A 21952-nucleotide genomic window follows, 5' to 3' on the forward strand; every position below is an offset into this window, starting at 1 on the left:
GTCATGATGGAAAACGTGGTCTCGTGCTCTTCAGAATTCCTTTGCACCATGATAGGAGCAAGAATCGTTTCAGATTGGTAATTTGTTGGCCAGCAAGCACGATGAGAAGAGGAGCGGAAATATGCTGCTGGCAGTTCCATCTATTCTTATCCCTCGACAGCATCCGACAAGGCCGGCGGCATCAGGTTTGTCGGCATCAGGTTTTTGGAGCGGCCAGCTGGGCGGCTTCTTCCTGGAAGCTGCCGTGAACCCCGGCGGTGTATATAGATACCCTCCCTCTCGGCTACGGCTGCGGGCCTGCGGCAGAGGCTGAGACTAGCAGGGGCCGCCGCCACCAACCGAGCCATGTCGCCCACCCCTGCGGCGGCGCCCAGCGGCGACAAGGAGTTCACTGAGGTGGTGGTGGTGCGGCATGGGGAGACCTCCTGGAACGCCTCCCGCATCGTTCAGGTCAGTCGCCCCTCTCCTGATTCTTCGCCGTCCTACTAGATTTTGCAGTCTGTGTTGTTTTCCGAACAAGAGGAAAGTTGTTGCAGACAATTTGTCCATCCTTCAAATGTTAATGCATTTGTTTATGCTGGTTTGATATGTCATCCATCTCGTCAATCAAGTTTCAATATTTAACTACATAGCACAATGTCTCTTTTGTCAGATCTGCATCTAGCTAATAAGAAAACAGCTAGTATCTCTAGCATCCAGCATATTTACCTACATGATGATGAATGGATAATCCAGTGATACTATCCCGGCCCTATGAATCAGGCATGCGTGTAGTTTGTGAGATTTTTTGTTTCTTGAATGTTGAATATTGGCTAGTTGAATTTTTGAAGCTGGAAAAGGATGCCAAACCTTTTGCATTCTCCTATCAACTACTGGAAATGCTAGATTTTGGAGCTCCTTGTAGTCATTCTTCCATTAGCTGTCATTTTTTCTTACGGAAATCAAGATCCTTCAACAGGGACAAATGGACCCAGAGCTAAATGAGATTGGTAGAGAGCAAGCCCTTGTGGTATGGTTCATTTGCTCAAACTGCAATTCTGAACTGATTATTATTTGCACTTCCATGTCTAGCAATAATATTTTTGTAAAAAATCTGGTGAAACTTATAAGGTGGCTCATCGGCTGTCAAAAGAAGCCAAACCAGCTGCCATATACTCTTCTGATTTGAAGCGTGCTGCTGAGACTGCAGAAATTATAGCAAAAGTTTGTGGTGTAACAAATGTAAGGGCATTCTGTTCTTTTTTTCCTGAAAGGAAATGGAATATATAAGTGCATTGTGCATTCTATCTGTCCCTTTTCTCAAATGTTTTTTTTTCAGTTGGTCCTGAATGAGCCACTGAGAGAAAGGCACATGGGATATCTCCAAGGATTGAAGTGGGATGATGCTGTAAATAAAAATCCAGATGTTTTCAGAGGTTCTGACATTTTTAAAATTACTGAGGGCTCTGATCCTGACAGCAGAAACCAAGAATTACCGGTAAATTCACATCTTAATTGTCCAGATTGAATGGTAACCGGCAAACTTCTAAAGTACTGCTACAATGTCATGGAACCATTTCACTTACAAATTACAATGGCCGCTCCGCTGATCTATATTTATTAAGATCTTGAATCACCACCATGTGAATAGCTGTACAAATATTTTGAACTTCATGTTGCTAGTTACAACTTTGAAGAAGATGTTGAAAACAGGACAAGTTTTCCTTAGCTACTTGCACCGATGATAAACCCATGTAATTATGAACTTCACTCTGAAGAGCTTATCAACACTTTGTATTGATGTTCAGGGTGGTGGAGAAAGCCTGAATCAGTTAAATCAGCGATGTGTCTCTTACTTGAATAAGATTGCCCAAGAACACAGTGGTAATCTGCAAGCCTCATTCTTTATCTTTTTTGTCTCTCAATTCGCTTATGGGTAACAACACCACACAAAAGTTTGAAATAGGCTAAACAAATCTGAACTTTTTATGTTACACACTCACACTGCGCTGCTGCTTGTAAATACCTGCTCATGGCAGTTCTCAATTCTGAAGCATTTGGGTATACACTAATAATATAATGCTGCTACTGCACAGGGGAGAGGGTTGTGGTGGTCTCCCACGGTGCAGCCATACTGGAGCTGTGCAGGCACACCGATCCACCCAACAGCTCCATTCGTAGGAACATTCCCAACACTTCACTAAACGTTTTCCGTGTCTCCAGCGTCACCAGGCGGTGGATCCTAGAGAGGTGTGGAGACGTCAGCCATCTCGACGAAAATGGCATTCTGAAGAACTCATTTGGCGGCGACGGGTCCTCTGCATAACTCTTGTAGTGAGTTTTTGGAGATTGACTCGGCACAATCGTTGCCGGAGATTTAGGCACGTTCTATGTTATTTTCTTCCGCGCGAGTACAGCATGTATTGCTGTTTTCTTCGTGAATAAGGCGACTCAGTAATTGTGCTCTAGTGTCGTCACTCTGCAATTAGCTTTCATTTTCATGGTTGAATTTGAATAGCCAGTGGTCATCATGCTCATGCTGGTACAACAAACTTGGTTGGATGACTTGGCGCAGAAACCAAACGTGCTTGTCACGACCGGCGCGAGTGAGAGATTCAAACTTAGCCTAGTGGGCCTGCGTGCTCCTGTTATCTGGGCCTGGCCCATTTTTTGTAACCGCCTACGGGCGCTGTTAAAAGACCGGCTGTAGACGGCATCGTGGAATTGACTCTGAATTCGTCTCCCTCTCGGTTCTGCTCTCTCTCGGTTCTGCTCTGTCTTCTTCCTCCGAGTTCTTCTTCTCTATCTCACGTGATTCTAGTTCTTCTCGATCTTTACCTTCTTACGGACCAAGGTGTTCGTAACAATTGGTATCAGTTAGGTCGATCCTCGGCCCCTCTCAGCGGTTTACCTCGTTCCTGACCTACACCGTCGCCTCGACGCGTTGGGTCTGCTCGCCGGTTTCGTTCCCGATTCCGTCGACCCCGCCCCGCCCACCGACTCCCAGTCGGCGGCGGCCACCGCACATCGTCGGTTAGCTATTCCAGCGCCGACGACCACCCCCCTGCACGCCGCTTAGGATTTAGAGGAGGAACGAGTCACCGCGCCGAACTCTGGTCACCACCGGATATGGCGCTGCGAAAACCTACCAAGTTTGAAGCCCTCGTGACTACATCCATGGAGGACTTCACAAAGAAGCTAGATGGCGTCGAGTTGCTGGTGACCCAGATCATGGACAAGTTGAATGGGTTGGAGACCTGGAAGTCATCCGCCGACGAGGCCACCGATCGGCCGCTGTCCCAGGCGGAAACGGTCATGTCGCGACTCCAGCGGCTCGAGGCGGCGCCACAACCGCCACCCATTCCTGCTCGTCCTTCCATGGCTCCGCCGCAGCCTCCACCACATTGGGTACACAAGCTTGATCTCAACTTGGCTCCACGATAGGAGGCGTGCCCATCTGCGTCGTCCTGGGAGCGGCCCAGCGGGCACCGCATCGCCACGACTCACCGGGATGGAGGCGGTGGGATTCTCGGATCCCATCCGCCACACCCGGTCACAGGTACGATACCGGAATCCTCCTCCCCACCGCTTTTGCACACCGATTCCACTCATGAATTTGTTGCTCGTCCTGTTCCCCTTTCTAAACTTGAGTTTCCTAAATTTGATGGGGATAACCCACGGCTTTGGCGTGACCGATGTGAAATGTTTTTCGAGGTCTACTCGGTTGGCGAGCAATTGAAGACAAGATTTGCGGCGTTGAACTTCTCAGGCGCAGCAGCTTCATGGTTGCAGACTGCTGAGCGTCGCGGCCGTGAACTGAACTGGGACAAATTCTGTCAGGTTGTCTTCGACCGCTTTGATCGCGATCAGTACCAATTGCAGTTACGCCAATTGGATGATCTGAGGCAGACCGGTTCAGTCGACGACTATCTGGAGAAATTTGAGCAACTATCTCGTGGTATTCTGCTTTATAATGCTTCTTATGATGACACATATTCTGTGGTTCGTTTCCTGGGGGGCCTGAAAGAAGAAATTTGCTCTGCCATATTGCTGCATCAACCTAAGGATGTTCAGTCCGCCAGTACACTTGCCTTACTTCAGGAAACAGAACTGGAGCATAGTTAGAAAAAAGGGTTTGCTCGATCAGAGCTCAAGGATGCTTTGAAACACAATCCTAAGCCCGGTTATGTTGACAAACGGAAGTTTGTAGCTCGTAGGGAGGATACTGAGCGCGATGGCAAGGGTGAAAAAGATGATAAGCTGTCAGCTCTCATGGCACATCGCAAGAAACTGGGTCTGTGTTTCAAATGTGGGGAAAAGTGGGCACACAATCACAAATGTCCTCAACACATCCCTTTACATGTTCTGGAGGAAATATTAGATGCCATTGAACCTGTGGAGGATGGTTCTGATGATGAGTCTGATACACCTTTGGACTCTGAATCTCCTGTCTTGGCTATCTCTGACAAAACTGAACCCAAGCAACCTACTAGAAGAACTATGAAACTTTTGGGCACCATTGGCAAGCAACATGTCCTTATCTTGGTGGATTCTGGTAGTATTGGCACTTTTGTTAGTAATACCTTGGTGGACAAATTACAGTTACCTACTGTCCCTTGCACTGAATCCCATTACAAATCAGCCAGTGGAGGTACGATGGTCTGCAATCGGGTGGTTCAGTAGCTCCCTTGGCTTGTACAGGGCTATACCTTTTTCTCTGTAGCTAAAGTGCTGCAATTGCAATGCTATGACATGATATTGGGGGAGGACTGGCTAGAGGCCTGAAGTCCAATGTGGATCCACTGGGGCAAGAAAGTCATGAGATTCACACATAAATCTAAGAGGATCACTCTGAAAAGGAGTTATTGATGACACTTCCAGATGTCCTACTGTCAACTCTACCAAGCTTAAGGGTCTTCTCAAACATGGAGCAATTGCTTACTGTCTTCAGCTTTTTCCATCTGAATCTGTTCTTCCTGACTATGCAGACAACACCATTTGTTCCATAGATGGGCCTGCAGAATCCCCACTACCTCAGTCTGTTCAGTCTCTTTTGGATGCTAATAATGATCTTTTTGCTGAACCAACTCAGCTTCCACCAAGCAGGGAGGCTGATCACCAAATTCCATTACTTCCTGGAGCACAACCAGTCAGTGTGAGGCCCTATAGATACTCACCTGCTCAAAAATCTGAGATTGAGAAGCAAGTCAAAGAAATGTTACAGAATGGTATTATCAGAGTTAACTCCAGCCCCTTTGCCTCCCCAGTTCTGTTAGTCAAGAAAAAAGAAGGCACGTGGCGTTTTTGTGTGGACTACAGGCACCTCAATCACTGTCAAGAACAAACACCCCTACCTATTGTAGATGAGCTGTTGGATGAGTTAGCTGGATCCATGTGGTTTACCAAATTGGATTTTAGATCAGGCTACCATCAGATCTGCATTGCTAAGGGAGATGAGCATAAGACAGCCTTTAAGACACACCATGGCCTTTATGAGTTTCTTGTCATGCCATTTGGCCTCACCAATGCACCTGCATCATTTCAGGGTCTCATGAACACAATATTTGCTCCACTTCTGAGAAAGTGTGTTCTTGTTTTTATGGATGATATACTTGTGTGTAGTCAGACTCTAGAACAGCATATTCAGCATCTGACTCAAATCTTTCAGATTATCAGGACAAATCAGTTTTTGCTCATAAGGTCAAAGTGTGCTTTTGCCCAGAACAACATTGAGTACTTGGGTCATGTTATCTCCAGTAAGGGAGTATCCACTGAACCTTCCAAGATTTTGGCTGTACAGAATTGGCCCACTCCAACCAGCACAAAGGACCTTAGAGGATTTCTGGGTCTCACAGGATACTATAGGAAATTTATCAAGCACTATGGTATGATAAGCAAGCCTCTGACCCTGCTACTGAAGAAGGGAACACCTTTTATTTGGACACCTACCACTGCAGAAGCCTTTCACTTGCTGAAAGAAGCTCTTGTGCAAGCACCAGTTCTAGCTCTTCCTGACTTCACCAAACCCTTTGTCCTTGAGACTGATGCCAGTGATTTAGGCTTTGGTGCTGTCTTAATGCAAGAAGGTCACCCCATAGCTTATCTGAGTAAACCAGTCAGTGGCAGAAATCAAGGATTGTCCACCTATGAAAAGGAATGTATGGCCATTCTCTTAGCAGTGGACAAGTGGAGATGCTATTTACAACACAAGCAGTTTGTCATCAGGACTGATCACAAGAGTCTCTTATTTCTGATAGAACAAAAAGCAACTACCAAACTCCAGCAGAAAGCTGTGTTAAAATTGATGGGTCTCTCTTTCACCATCATGTACAAGAAAGCCATTACAAATTCAGCTGCTGACGTCTTGTCTCGGTGTTCTGTTGATGACTCTGTGTTTGCCATCTCTGAAACTACTCCTATCTGGCTGGACAGGCTTGTGGCAGGATATTCTGATGATCCTCAAGCCACTAAACTACTTCAAGACCTGGTTCTATCTAATGGCTCTGTGAATGATTATTATCTGCAGAATGGAGTCATCAGGTATAAAGATAGAATCTGGGTGGGTAATAATTCTTTGGCTCAACAGCATATTCTCCAGGCTTTACATAGCAGTGGCATTGGTGGCCATTCTGGAATTCAGACAACTTACTCTCGGATCAAACAACTGTTTGCTTGGCTGAAAATGAAGCAATGTATTCAGGACTATGTCAAGTCTTGTCACATTTGCCAATAGGCCAAAACTGAGCATGTCAAGTTGCCTGGTCTTCTTGAGCCCCTTCCTGTGCCCACTCAACCCTGGACTGTCATCAGCATGGATTTCATCGAAGGACTCCCACAATCAACTAGGTACAATACTATTCTTGTTGTTGTGGATAAGTTCACGAAGTATGGCCATTTCATACATTGGGCCCATCCTTTTGCTGCTATGCATATAGCTCAGTTATACCTGACAAACATTTACAAGTTGCACGGGTTGCCTCAGACCATCATATCTGACCGAGATAGAATTTTCACAAGCACTGTGTGGCAGGAGCTATTCAACTTGACTGATACACAGCTAGCTACGAGCTCATCCTACCACCCCAAAACAGATGGTCAGACCGAGAGATTGAATCAATGTTTGGAGACATTTTTGAGATGCACGGCAAATTCTTGTCCCAAGAAATGGAGTCAGTGGCTGCCACATGCGGAGTTCTGGTCCAATACATCGTACCATTCTGCCTTAGGACGGTCTCCTTTTGAAGTCCTTTATGGCCACCCACCTCGCCACTTTGGCATCACTAACTTGCAGATGTGTTCTACCTTGGAGTTGGAAGCTTGGTTAAAGGAGAGAGAACTGTTATCTCGGCTAATTCATCAGCAATTGCTTCGAGCTCAGCAACGTATGAAGCACCAAGCCGATAAGCATCGTTCTGAGCGCATCTTTTCAGTTGGTGATCTGGTGTATCTCAAGCTCCAATCGTACATTCAGACATCTATTGCTGCTCGGGGTAATCAGAAGTTGGCCTTCGGTTTCTTTGGTTCATTCAAAATTCTGCATCGCATTGGCAAGGTCGCCTACAAGTTGGATCTTCCTTCGGACGCAAAGATCCACCCGGTTGTGCATGTGTCCTAGTTGAAGCAGCATGTCCCTTCTTCTACAGAGGTCAGTATAGATTTATCTTCCATCTCTACGGATCCAACAGAATTGCTTCATCCTGAGAAGTTCCTGGATGTTCGCCTGGTTCAACGAGGTGCGTCTACTGTTACTCAACGCCTCGTCCAATGGTCTCTCCTTCCACCGGAGTTGGCAACTTGGGAAGAAGAACAAGATTTGCGTTGCCGCTTTCCAGATTTACCAGCTTGAGGACAAGCTGGGTGTTAACCCCGGGGGAATGTCACAACCGGCGCAAGTGAGAGATTCAAACTTAGCCTAGTGGGCCTGCGTGCTCCTGTTATCTGGGCCTGGCCCATTTTCTGTAACCGCCTATGGGCGCTGTTAAAAGACCGGTGTGCCGGCTGTAGACTGCGTCGTGGAATTGACTCTGAATTCGTCTCCCTCTCGGTTCTGCTCTCTCTCGGTTCTGCTCTGTCTTCTTCCTCCTAGTTCTTATTCTTCCTCTATCTCGCGTGATTCTGGTTCTTCTCGATCTTTACCTTATTACGGACCAAGGTGTTCGTAACAGTGCTGTTGGTCTTCCCGCGTTTCTTTGATAATTAGCAGCAGGTCACTATCTTTTCAGCTTAAATAATATAAACGAGATCAAGATGAGATTGCAGTCAACTATGAGAATGTTAAGAACACAAGTCGATGGAGATCATCCGTCTCCCCGTCCCAGCAGTGGTTAGTGCCCATCAAGCAATGTCACCTGTATCGCCGCACGGCAAGCACTTCGTGGAGTTGGTGGTGGTGCGCCATAGAGAGACAGTGTGAAACGCCTCCCGCGTCATTCATGTCGGTTCTTGGTACTGGTGGCCGCCACTTGGTACTTATCGCATCACTTACTTCTTCATCTGCAATACTACAGTATGTGTTAACCTCCCCCACCCACCCACCCCAACAAAAAAAAAGAAAGAAAGAAAAAACAAAGCCCTTTTGTTTGTCAGTTGAACTGTTGGTCAGTTTTGCAATGTGTGTCAGTAATATGACTAGGGAAAAATCGCTCCTCCTAAGTGAATTGGGTAAACGCTCTAAAAAAAAAGTGAATTGGGTAAACAAGACTATTGCTAGTAGAGGCCATTCTACCGTTCTTCCATGCATTACTTATCTCCATTAGACAGTCTCTGTCTGAAAAAAACTCTTTTTTAAGCATCAACATGGACAGCTGAATCCGGAGCTAAAACTGGTAGACAGCAAGCTACCATTGTATGCTATACTTTGCCGGACTGTAATTTGGTGTTTTGTGTGATTCTGGTTTTTCTTTTTTTTTTCAAACTAGTAAAATGTACGTGTGATATGCACATATTTAAAAAATATTAAACATGTACTTTATAATAATAGAACACCAAATTTTCTATTCTTCGCTTCTGAAATAACGTAATTTCGGATTCTAGACAAAACTGAACCACTTATACTTCCATTCAGCAAAGATGAAGTAACTAAAAATAATCAAACATTCAATAGGCCAGCAAAGGAACACTAAAACTTCAGTGAGAAATTGCGCGGCGGGGCCGGCGGGAGGCTGCGGAAAGAGAGCCGGAGGGGGCAGCGAAAGGGGCGGCGGCGGGGGAGCATCGGGAAGCGGCAGCAGAGGAAGGACCGCGTCGGAGGAGGCGGGCGGGCGCCGGCGGGGGGTGGATCTGAGCTAGGGAGCGGCGGGGGCGGTGGAGGGGGCGGCGGCGTGGGAGCGGCGGGGAGGAGGCGGAGGGGGCTGCGAGGGGAGCACCAAAAATTTTGGCAGCCTTCTGACGTCTTGTCCAAGGGAGTCTGAAAATTTTTCTAAGTCCTTAGATATTTATAGGAGCTCGATTGGTAGGGGCGGGTAAGGGCATCACCCGACCCAAAAAATTAATTTCTCGGGGCATGCCTTGGCGCCGACCGCCCCTAGAAATGATTTGTAGGCGCGGGTGGAGCTCCTACCCGCCCCTACAAATATATTTCTAGGGGCAAGTGAAGCCCCCAGCCGCCCCTACAAATAGATTTTCATGTTTAACTCGAAAAATCATTTAAATTAGAAAATAGAGTAAATAATATCAAAAAATGCTAAAATTTTTACCATATGCATTTTTTGATGTGTAAAATATAGAAAAAATAATAAAACTACATTGCAGTGTATGTAATAAGAAAATATATTCAAACTTTAACCTCTACTAAGTCACACTACTCTCTCATACAACTTAAGAGCAACTTTGTTCTTTGCACACATTCAGACAATACAAATCCTGAATTGTATTTTTGGTATTATTCAACAGATCCACAGGTTATCATACGCTAATGGTGAAAATTTCACGTTTTTTTATGTCGTTTGCTATTTTTTAGGATTAAATAATTTTCCAGACAAAATTAGGAAACTATTTATAGGGGCGGGTGAGGTCTTCACCCGCCCCTACAAATTCATTTCTAGGGGTGGTCGCAGCCACGACCACCCCTAAAAATAGATTTGTAGGGCGGGTGATGCCCCCCTAGAAATAGATTTCCACATTTATTCCGAATATTTGTTTAAATCAGAGAATATAGTAAACGTTACCAAAATATGCTGAAAGTTTTACCATACGCGTATCTTGATGTGTAAAACATAGAAAAAATAGAAAAACTACATTGCAGTTTATATAATAAAAAAATATGTTCAAACTTTAACCTCTACTTATAATAAAAAAATATGTTCAAACTTGACCTCTACTAAGTCACACTACTTTCTCATACAATTTAAGAGCAACTTTGTCTTTTGCACACATTCAAACAATAAAAAACTTGAATTGTATTTTTGGTATTATTCACCAGATCCATAGGTTATCATACGCTAATGGTGAAAATTTCACGTTTTTTTATGTCGCTTGCTATTTTTTAGGATTAAATAATTTTTCAGAAAAAATGGGAAACTATTTTTTAGGGGCGGGTGGGGTCTTCACCTGCCCCTACAAATTGATTTCTAGGGGCGGTCCGCGGACACGCCCGCCCCTAAAAATAGATTTGTAGGGGCGGTTGATGCCCCCGCCCGGCCCTATAATTTGTTGTTTGTATAAATATGGGATTTGGATTTTTTTTCTTTGTTTCCAGAGAGCTCGCGGATAAGCCAAGTTGCTGCAGCCGCCCGACCCGCTCGCCGCCACCTCCGCCCGCGCCCGACACGGCCGCCTCCTCCAGCGCCATCGCCCCTGACCCCTGGCCCTGTGCACCCCGCCCGCGCCCGACCCGCGTCGTTACTTCCCCCTCCGTGCCCGCGGCCACTTCCGCCCGAGCGCCTACCCCCGCCCTGCCGAAACCCGCGCCTCCTCTGCTGCCCGTGGTCGTCCTCCTCTGCTGCCCATAGGCGAGCTCCTCCGGCGCCCGTGACCCTAATCTTCAGCTCCGGATCTGAGCTAAGGTGAGATTCTTGATTTATTTTTATTTTTTTCTATATAAGATTAGCTAGTTAGTTAAATTAGATAATTAATTTGAGAATAAGAAATGTAGTTAATGAAATTAGCTAATTAGTTTGAGAATAAGAAATATAGTTAGTGAAATTAACTATGTAGTTAGTGAAATTAGCTAATTAGTTTGAGAATATGAAATTTAGTTATTGAAATTAGCTAGTAAATTTGAGAATTGAACACATGTTATTTTCTGTATGAAATATGCATAATTTTTCTATGAATGCATATGGCAAGTGGTGGCTTTGGTGGTGGCGTGCCGCATCAGGATTACCCTTTGCCCCTAGCTCGCCCTCCTGGCATCACTTTCAACAGAGTCAACAGGGCTAGACCGAGGCGTTGTTCTCAACAGAACATTACAGTTCCAAGCATAGTAAGACCCATCTTTTGTCTAGGATCTTTTTTGGCCCGATTAATAAGAATGATTGATACTTATTAATTTTATGTTACCTCTAATGCAGCGGATTGATTATTTTAAATAGCTTACTGAAGTACTACAATGCCTAGGTGGTACACCTCTTCAGGTGGCAACCACAGAAGGCCTACAATTCAAGAAAATAACAATATCTTTCCAGGTACTATTAAGACAAGATCTAGGTACCATGATGCCAATAGTGGCTAGTGGGAAAGAATCATAAGTTCAGATGACTCATGAAAGAACTGCCGTAAAAGCATGCCTTTTGAAACTTGAGAGCTATGGTTATCTGATTACAGATTGTCATGGTTCAAAATCCAAGCACTTCGACGGAATCATCATGATATTGTTAGTCTCTTTGAGAGCCTTTCACGAGAAAATCTACATGACATAGTATGTGAATTTTGTTAATTTAAAGAATTATGATAATATCTACATGACATAGTATGTGAATTTTGTTAATCAAAGCATTTCATAATATTTATATTCCATCTCCATTGCAGGATATATTTGGAAACACCTTTGCGGCGATAAGTTTAGAATAAATTTTATGCCAAGTCGTGGAGCAGTTGGGTTATTATTCGACTAAGGAGGGACCAGTACATACAAGGGAAGGTCTCTACCAGGGTTCTTTTCAATTTCGAACCACGTTAGATGCTATCGCATAACCAATGTTCACCATCTACGGCAAAGCACTTCCTCGTAGAAGTGAAGCAAAGGACAACACACTTATCCGTGCATTGATTTTCATTGACGATATGCCCTGGGGTACAAGATTGGCAATGTTAAGTATGTTGACTACCTCTTGCTTCGGAATAACATTTGTTAGATGATGTAATGTAGGAATGCAATTGAACTTTTGTTAAATCTTCATTCTCTAAGTGTAGTTTGTGAGTTGTGACTATGTATTTCACACTATTCGTGTAGCTGTGAACTTATGTTAAATCTTTGAATGATGAGCCGATGCGTCTCCCAAAACCAATGGTTGGTTTTAATTTTTCGAACAGGTTAAGGTTAGTGAACAGCAAATTGCTACCTGGACCGACTATTGGGACATCATACTTCTATTATGAGAACGTGGCACTTGCCCCAAAAGGTGTTTGGGGTAAAATATCAAGATTCCTCTTTGATATTGATCCAGAATTTGTTGACTCAAAGTACTTTTGTGCCACTGCCAGAAAGAGAGGCTACATACATAACCTGCCACTCTGAATGGGTCACCTCTACTTCCCATACCTCCAAAGACAATATTTGATGCCTTCTCTCTTACCAAGAAGTGGTGGCCCTCGTGGGATCCAAGACGGCAATTTAATTGCCTTCAGACTTGTGTGGCTAGTGCTAAGTTGTTAGCGAGGATTCGCCTAGCCCTATCAAATTGTGAAGATCCGCCTCCTGTAAGAATTCAAAAGTATGTGCTCTCCACAGGCTTGGTATTCGCATGAACTATGGCTAATCCACACCATCGAGATCTAAATCAAGCGAGAGGCAAAGAGAGTCCCATTTGAGCCAAAAAGCAAACAAAAAACCTTACATATATTTGTAGGGGCGGGTCGAGGTGTGAACCGCCCCTACAAATTGTGTTTATAGGGGCGGCTCACCCCCGGCCACCCTTACAAATTGAGTCATTTGTAGGGGCGGTTTGGGGGTGAGCTGCACCTAGAAACACAATTTGTTGGGGCGGCTCATCCCCTGGCCGCCCCTAAAAATGGACGATATTTTAGGGGCGGTGGGGTAGGCCTGGGCATTCGGTTCGGTTCTTCGGTTCTTGCACAAATTCAGTTCTCGAAAATTAGGGACCGATCGGTTCTTCTCTGAAATAGGAACCGAAGAAATTCGGTTTCGGTTCGGTTCCGGTTATAACCAAAATAACCGAACTTTTACCAAGCCATAGAAAAAAAAGAAAGAATGAAAAAATGGCTGCGCGAGAGGAGGGGCTGCCTCTACGCCTCGCCAACTCGCTACTGCTGGCTCACGCGCCGTCGACCTGCCACTGCTGTCACACCCGGTTTTTAAAAGAAAACCGAATGCATAACTATATGTATGCCAGGATCAAGTTTCATACATATAGTGACGTCATAATGGTATAATGAGCAACAATGCCACGTAAAAGAAACTTACAATGATTAAAAGGTCTATCAGAGATACACAGCTTTAACTGGAAACGACAGCACCGCACTTCACAGGCAATCGACCAGGGATTCACAGGCAATCGACCGGGGGTTGCATGCGCCTAGAACTCAGCAATATCTTCAGGGAAATCCTCAAATCTCTAGTCTGAGCAGCAGTCCGGGTAGTGTCGATGCAAATAAATAAACACAAGCGTGAGCACATGTCGTACTCATCAAAGGGAGAATAGTATAATAAACATGCAAGACTTTATAAGTGGAAAGGCTGATGGGTTTAAACTGTTAGTATCTTAGTTGGTCAAGTTTTATTAAGCAACTTAATTACTAGCAAGTATAAGTGTATACCATCCCACAATTAATGTAAAGCATCCCCAACATAAATTAAATGCACAATTTAAGTCCATCTTCCATAGTTTACTCATGTGAGGGTCTAGGCCGCTCATGACCGTGAGCACAGCTAACCGGTTAGTTTTACACTCTGCAGTGGTGGAACATATTTACCCACAAGTCGTGTTTCCCATGTTGGCTGGGTTTGCAAAGCCCTTAAACACTTCCTTTGGTGAGTGGCTAGGGATTCACTACGAGGTCTTTACAAAGATTCCCTAGTGCGGACTGCTCGCTAAGTTACATGACAGCGCAGTGTATAAAGCTCCCTTAAGGGTAATGTGTCTTAGCTAAGCCCACAACCCAAACAAGCAGGTCTATACACCAACTACTGGCACCCCCTAGCCCTTTTCAGATAAAGCATATCGCACACTAAGGTTTCTAATTAATTGACCAAGCCAGAGCCATATAGCCTTGTGGTTGCACTGTTGTCCTAGGTGGTCGCTCCATGTTCCAATTAATATTTATGGTCTTATAATTAAATCATCACAGTTGAACATAGAGCATAAATAAGTATTCATGTTGTTTAATACCATCCCAGTTAAGCAAACTAAGTAGTATCTACCATCAAAATTAATTAAGTAACCCGGTTACAAGGTAAGGGTAAAAGAACCTAGTCATCCTTGGTAGGAACCCATCAAAATTAATGCAAAAAATAAATAAACATTGTAATTGAAATGCATGTTGTATAAGTAAAGCAGGTACGCATCAAGGACACTTGCCTTCCACAGGATCCGGAAACTACTTAGAGTCTTCAACTCTTGTTCTTGCATCTCGATCTTCAAAGCACTCGAACTGCGTTCCTTCTACTCACGACAAGCATCGGACACGCATACAAGAAACAAGCAAAACAAGCACAACTAAGAACGAAGCATTAAACAGAAGAAAAGCATTTCAAGAACACATTAGAGGACAAGGCTCGAAGCTACGATTGCAAGAGCGCAACAAATACTGAAAATGGAGCTACGATTGAAAAGACGCAACTATAGGAAGATTTATATTTATATTTATAACATAAAAGAAACTATAAGTTAGGTTTATTTTAATTAAGAAAACACATGTAAAAGATATATTCTAATTAACTTAATTGAATTTGTATTTGTAAAGGCAACATAGACTTAGTCATGTTTTATTTATCAAGATTACTTATAAATTATGCCAATTGACTATTCAACTAGCAAACAAGAGACAAATGATAGCAACTAGCGTTAAGCTTTATGATCCGTGGTTTCAACTAAACAAGTTATATAAAAGAAACATTCATGATATTAATCAAATTAACATTAATTATGAAAAACCGATGTAGAGCTCTAAGTTGCTTTTAATTAGAAAACTAGTTTCAATAGACATTAATCAAATTAATTCTATATTTAATTACAAACAAAAACTACGGTACTAAACTATCGTGCACACTACAACAAGACTAGCGCAACGAGAACGAACAAAACGAAACTGGAACGGTCCATATATTGGCTAAACAAGGTTGCAGGGGCTTATACATGATTAACCATAAGCGAGAAGGACTAGCAGGGACAAATTGCAAGACACCAAAAATAGTACTCACAATTTGACGAGGGGCAGGGTCCGATCGAGTTGCTTGAGGGTGCTTTTGCAAAAGCTCGAGAACCGAACGTCCATGGCAGATAAGCCTCCTGGATGTTGGAATGATCTCTTTCCTAATAGGCCCAACGGCCTATTAGGCCCTTAATCCGCGTTCTGATCGGGGGCGCCCAACCCTTAATAGTTGGTGGGCCCCACTGTACAGCGCTAAATAAAAGGGGGTGAGGGGCCGGGGCACTCGACACGAGGTTCGCCGCGCCGCCAGCACCCTCACCCACATCCCTAAACCCTAGTCGATCTAGAGGGAGCGCTGGAGCAGCAGGAAGTCTCACCGCCACCGCCATCGACGCTGATCCATCGGCGTCTCTGCCATCGCCCTCGACTTCGACGCTACGCTCACGATGCCACTGCACCGCTCGTCGCTGCCCTAGAGTAGATCATCATCAGCGAACCAGAGATGGCCGCCGGATTGAGTTCAAGCACTGGTGGTGATGGTCTCTCTCTCTACTCCCTCACTGTGTTCATTCTTTTACCGTTTATGCAATAGATCTAGGTACTCTTGTACTTGATGTAAAGAAAAGAAGAGAAATCCTACTCGATTCGTGCACTGTGTGATCCTAGAGTTCTATCAATGGCATCAGTCGCCTACACACGTGTAGATCGAGGTCAGGAAAGAAAGTTTCGAGTGCGAATCGAAACAAAAGTCAAAGAAAAGCAACTCGATCTCGGATCGGACAGAAAAGTTTCAAACCCTATCATTCGAACTCGAATCGATAGAATCAGAGAAAGAACAGAGCGAATCGATGGCAAATCGAAATCAAAAGTGAAACCCTAACCCTAACCCTAGAGATCGAAGGGCGCGGTACCTACCTGGTCTGCGCGCCACTGCCGTCGCCGGTGCGTGTGAAGCGCTTGTGCCGCCGCTCGCCGGACTTCGCGACACAGTGGAGGCGCCGGCTCGCCGCTCCAGGACGCCGGGGTCGCGCTTGCGGGGCTCGAGAGCGTGGCTCCGTCCACGGCTGGCTCGACGGCGGCGCGCTCACCCTCTGGCGAGTGCGCGCGCCGGCGAGCAAGCCGCGGCGGCGCCGTCCCGCCCGTTCCGCCCGGCCACCATGGCTAGTGGCCGTCGCCGCTGCGTCGCGTGGAGAGAGAAGGGGGAGGGAGAAAGAGTCGCTAGGGTTTCGGGACAGACCGGCGTCGCCGGTTTTGATCCCGCGAGGGTCGCGGCCGGCCGTCGGATCAGATCTGACGGCCGAGAGAGCTCCGCGGCGTCCCGGGCCGAATGAGGCCCAGGTGGGCGAGTGCGATGGGCCGGCTTGGTGGCCCGCCCGTTGGCTGTCGGGCCGAAGGCCTGGCGCGGCGCGTCGCGGGCCGTATTCGGCATTGGGCCACTTGAACAGTAAAAGATTTAATCGTTTTTTCTTTTTTCAGAAGCATTTTCAATAGTATTTTTTGAATGGTTTTGATTATAGTTTGATCTCTATTCCATTTTGCACCAATGTGTTTATTGTTTAGAGATAAAAGTTTATAGTTTTGCTTCTGGAAATAGAAATTCCTACATGTTTCCGCTGCTAAGTTTATATAGTTGCTTTTATACTTTAATTCGAACCAACGAGACAATTAAAGTTTAAGAGCATGGTTAAAAGGTTATTTTTGAGGATTATGGTATTGTTAATTTGCTGACCAACGTTGTTAATTACAATACTGTAATTTCATAGTTTTTGTGCATTTATTTCTATTTCTGCCCAATGGTGATATAAATTTAATTGCATAAACAATTGTATGTTCTATTTTTGACCAATGTTGGAATTATTACATGCAATTGTTGTTATTATGTTCTCACTATTTTTTGAAATTTTTTGCGGGGATGAACTTGATGGGATTCATCAGTCACATCCCGATTCTAAAAGGAGACAACTATGGCGAATGGATCAAGAAGGTTGATCTTGCTTTCGTCTGTGGAGAGGTGGATGAGATGATCACCACTCCAAAGCCCACTGAGCCACCGGCTCCAGTGAGAGGGGAATCTGACATTGATGCTGAGTGGCAGAAAAAACAAAGTGACTATGCTCCCTTAAAGATGGCTTATGATCTCGAAAAAAACAAAGTGAAATAACGCCAACAAGAAATGTGTGGCAGTTATAAAGAACACAATTGATCCTAACATTTTGGGTTCAATTGGAGAGTGTGATTCAGCTGCAGAGTACCTTGCAAAGATAAAGAATCAGTTTACTGGTTCTTCAAAGACTTATGCCACACAGATCATAGAGCAGTTGGTCACAAAGAGGTACTATGGCAATGCCGGTACGATAAGAGATCATATCATGGGGATGTGTGCTTTGAACTCCAAGCTCAAACCAATGGACTTGGATCTCAAAGAAGAGTTTATGGTGCACTTGGTATTTGCTTCTCTAGCAAAAGAGTTTGCACCATTCGTTGTAAACTATAACTCACAGCCAGAGAAGTGGAACATGGAAAATGCAATTGCCATGTGTGCACAAGAGTAAGATAGACTCAAGAAATAGAATGATGGGTCTGTCAATTTTGTGCATAATAACAAGAAAAGGCCTTTCCATGCTGCTTCTTCCTCTAAAGCTAAAGACAAAGCCCCTATGCCACAGAAGTATCAGCAACAGCGTCAGCAACAACGCCCTCCAGCACAAGATGAGTGCTTCCACTGCTTTGACAAGGGGCATCGTAAAGCAGATTGTCCCGCCTACTTAAAGATGATAATGGCAAAGAATGGTGAGAATGTAATTTCATTTGTTAATGAATCCCTGTATATACAGTTTTCAAAATCTACTTGGTGGATTGATTCTGGTGCAACTGTGCATGTTGCAAATTCTTTACAGGGATTCCGTTCGACAAGGACTACGCAAAGAAGCGAAAGACACATTAAAGTCGCGAACGGAGTACAAGCAGATGTGGAAGCTGTTGGCGATGTCTCCCTCGAGCTAGTTAATGGTTCCATGCTTGGATTAAAAGATGTTTTATTTGTCCCTTCGCTTCAAAGAAACTTGATCAGTGTATCACGCTTAGACACAGATGGTTTTGGTTGTCATTTTGCAAATGGCAAATGTGAACTATGGTTTGATAATAATTGTATTAGTGATGCCTTCCTTTACAATGATCTTTATTTATTATCTATACGTGATAAAGTGCATTCTGTATGTGATGTGAATGTAAATGAATCCTTGTCAGAGAAAGAAAGAAAGAAAAGAAAGAGAACTCAAGATACTTCATCGAAATTATGGCACTGTCGTTTAAGCCATATTTCGAGGGGGAGAATTGAAAGATTAGTGAAGAATGAAATTCTTCCTCAGCTAGAGTTCTCTGATCTTGAACAATGCGTCGAATGCATTAAAGGAAAATTTGTAAAGCAAATTAAAAAAGGGTGCCAAACGAAGTGCAGGAACATTAGAAATAATTCACACTGATATATGTGGACCATTTCCTGTGAAAAGTGTGGATGGCTATGATTCGTTCATAACATTCACAGACGATTACTCCCGCTATGGTTACATTTATCCAATTAAAGAAAGATCTGAAGCATTGGATAAATTTAAAATATTCAAAGCTGAGGTTGAAAATCAGCTTGACAAAAGAATTAAAATAGTAAGTTCAGACCGTGGAGGGGAGTATTACGGTCGACATACCCCTTATGGACAAGTTACTGGACCTTTTGCGAGGTTTTTACAGGAAAATGGTATAGTTGCCCAATACTCTACACCGGGGGAGTCTCAGTAAAATGGAGTAGCTGAAAGGTGCAACCGTACACTAATGGATATGGTGCGCAGTATGATGAGTTATTCCACATTGCCATTGAGTATGTGGATGGAGGCGTTAAAAACCGCCATCCATATTCTCAACAGAGTGCCAAGCAAATCGGTGCCCAAAACGCCGTATGAGCTATGGACAAGAAGAGAACCCTAACTGACTCACCTATGGGTCTGGGGGAGCCCAGCTGAGGCTAAAGTGTTTAATCCGAATATTGGAAAACTGGATCCCAAAACTGTAAGCTGCCATTTTATAGGCTATCCTGAAAAATCGAAAGGTTTTCGTTTCTACTGCCCAGACAAACATACAAAGTTTGTAGAAACGAGACATGCTGTCTTTCTAGAAAGTGAAATGATAGGGGGGCATGGTACCTAGAGAAATTGACCTTGAGGAGAAGCGGGTGTATGTGCCTACTCCTATGATTCAAGAGCCATTTTTCTCACTAACTGTTGATGCTGCACCAAAAGTTCCTGAAATAGTGATGTCAGTACCTTCTTCGGTTGTTGCTGCGCCAACTATTCCAGATATCTCGGTGTCAACACGTGTCGCAACTCCACCCATACCAACAGTGAGCGAAGGTTTGGAACTTGTCATCCAGGAACCACCTGAACCCGCGGTTGAACATGAGGAGGAGGAGCAACAGCCCCCTATGGAAAATATACCAGAAATTGTGGCACACAATGTGCCACAAGCAGTGGCCCTTAGAAGGTTACAAAGAGAAAGAAGGTCGGCTATTTCTAGCGACTATGAAGTTTATAATACAGAAGAGGTTCATATGGAGGGTGATCCCACTTCATATGAAGAAGCCATGAGAAGTATTCACTAATCTAAATAGCTGGAAGCTATGAAGGATGAGATGAAATCAATGAGTTCCAATAGTGTTTGGGACTTAGAGGAAATTCCTGAAGGAGCCAAAACATTAGGCTGTAAATGGGTTTACAAAACAAAACATGACTCCAAAGGGAATGTAGAAAGGTTCAAAGCACGACTCGTGGCAAAAGACTTTACGCAAAGAGAAGGGATACACTATAATGAAATCTTTTCTCCGGTTTCGTGTAAAGATTCCTTCAGGATTATAATGGTATTGGTGGCACATTATGACTTAGAATTAAATCAGATGGATGTAAAGACGGTGTTTCTTAACGGGGATCTGTATGAAAATGTTTACATGGCTCAACCAAAAGGTTTTGTCATGAAAGGAAAAGAACATATGAGATGTCGCTTAAAGAAATCCATTTACAGATTAAAGCAAGCCTCTAGGCAGTGATATTTAAAGTTTGATGAAACTATAAGGAAATTTGGGTTTAAAGAAAATGAGGAGGACAATTGCATTTATGCAAATTTCAGAAATGGAAAATTTATTTTTCTGATTCTATATGTGGATGACATTCTACTTGCTAGTAGCGATGTTGGTCTACTACTGGAAACAAAAAAATTTTTGTCCTCAAACTTTGATATGAAAGATCTCGGTGAAGCTTCATTTGTTTTGGGAATTGAAATTCACCGAGATAGAACAAAGGGGGTATTAGGACTATCACAAAAGGCATACTTAGAAAAGGTTCTAAAGAGATACAGTATGCATATGTGCAAGCCTTCACCTGCTCCAATAGTCAAGGGCGATAGATTTGGGAAATTTCAAAGTCCCAGGAACCAATATGAGATCGATCAAATGAAAGTGATTCCATATGCTTCAGCTGTCGGAAGTTTACAGTATGCTCAAGTTTGTACACGCCCTGACTTAGCATTTGTTACCGGGATACTTGGCAGATATCAAAGTAATCCAGGATAGGCACACTGGATCATGGTAAAGAAAGCATTACGTTATGTGCAAGGCACAAAAGACCTCATGCTAACATACAGAAAATTCCGATTCCCTAGAGATAGAAGAGTACTCAGATGCGGATTTTGCGGGGGACATCGATGACCGAAAGTCCACGTCCGGTTATGTGTTGACACTCGCAAGGGGAGCTATATCGTGGAAAAGCTCCAAACAAAGTGTCACTGCATAATCGACGATGTACGCTGAATTTGTGGCATGTTATGAAGCCTCGGGGCAGGTTGAATGGTTAAAGAAATTTATACCCGGTTTAAGAGTGGTAGACAACATTCAAAGACCACTCAGAATGTACTGCGACAATGAACCAGCAGTGTTTTATGCTCACAACAATAAGTCAAGTGGTGCTGCCAAACACATTGACATAAAATTTTATATTGTGAAGGAGAAAATCCAGAATCACTCTATTACACTTGAGCATATAAGTACAAAGAAAATACTTGCGGATCCGCTCACTAAAGGCTTACCACCCAATGTGTTCATGGAACACATAGCCGGCATGGGTTTAAGGGAAAGCCTGTGATTTCTGGAGGATAAAAGGGCCCAAAAAGGATAAAGAATTTGTTTCTAAACAGTGATGTGTGTGGTAGCTGTTGAGTCTATCAGTCTTGGACTGTGACGATAAAGCATGCTCTATTCACTAATCTGTGATGGAACAACTAAAGAAAAAAGTTTCAAGTTAAAGTATAAAGTTAAAATAAAAGGTGAGATCAAGGGGGAGAATGTTGGAATGATCTCTTTCCTAATAGGCCCAACGGCATATTAGGCCCTTAATCCGCGCCCTGATCGTTGCGCCCAACCCTTAATGGTTGGTGGGCCCCCGCTATA

General features: G+C 44.0%; 1 protein-coding gene across 2 annotated transcripts; it reads left to right on the forward strand.

The window, feature by feature from the left end:
- The first annotated feature begins 144 nt into the window (after positions 1 to 144).
- On the forward strand, positions 145 to 2514 carry LOC120685722 (phosphoglycerate mutase-like protein 4). Of its 2 annotated transcripts, none has more exons than XM_039967797.1 (6): positions 145 to 450; positions 959 to 1009; positions 1111 to 1221; positions 1319 to 1477; positions 1788 to 1863; positions 2076 to 2514. In XM_039967797.1, the coding sequence occupies exons 1-6, from the start codon at positions 346 to 348 to the stop codon at positions 2303 to 2305; spliced, it is 732 nt and encodes a 243-aa protein (XP_039823731.1). In that variant the 5' UTR covers positions 145 to 345; the 3' UTR covers positions 2306 to 2514. The 2 variants fall into 2 exon arrangements, with proteins under 2 accessions (XP_039823731.1, XP_039823730.1); XM_039967796.1 differs by having other exon boundaries at positions 279 to 450; positions 947 to 1009; positions 2076 to 2491.
- Positions 2515 to 21952: the final 19438 nt, after the last annotated feature.

Source organism: Panicum virgatum, chromosome 8N (assembly GCF_016808335.1).
Source record: "Panicum virgatum strain AP13 chromosome 8N, P.virgatum_v5, whole genome shotgun sequence".
NCBI classification, from domain to species: Eukaryota; Viridiplantae; Streptophyta; class Magnoliopsida; order Poales; family Poaceae; genus Panicum; species Panicum virgatum.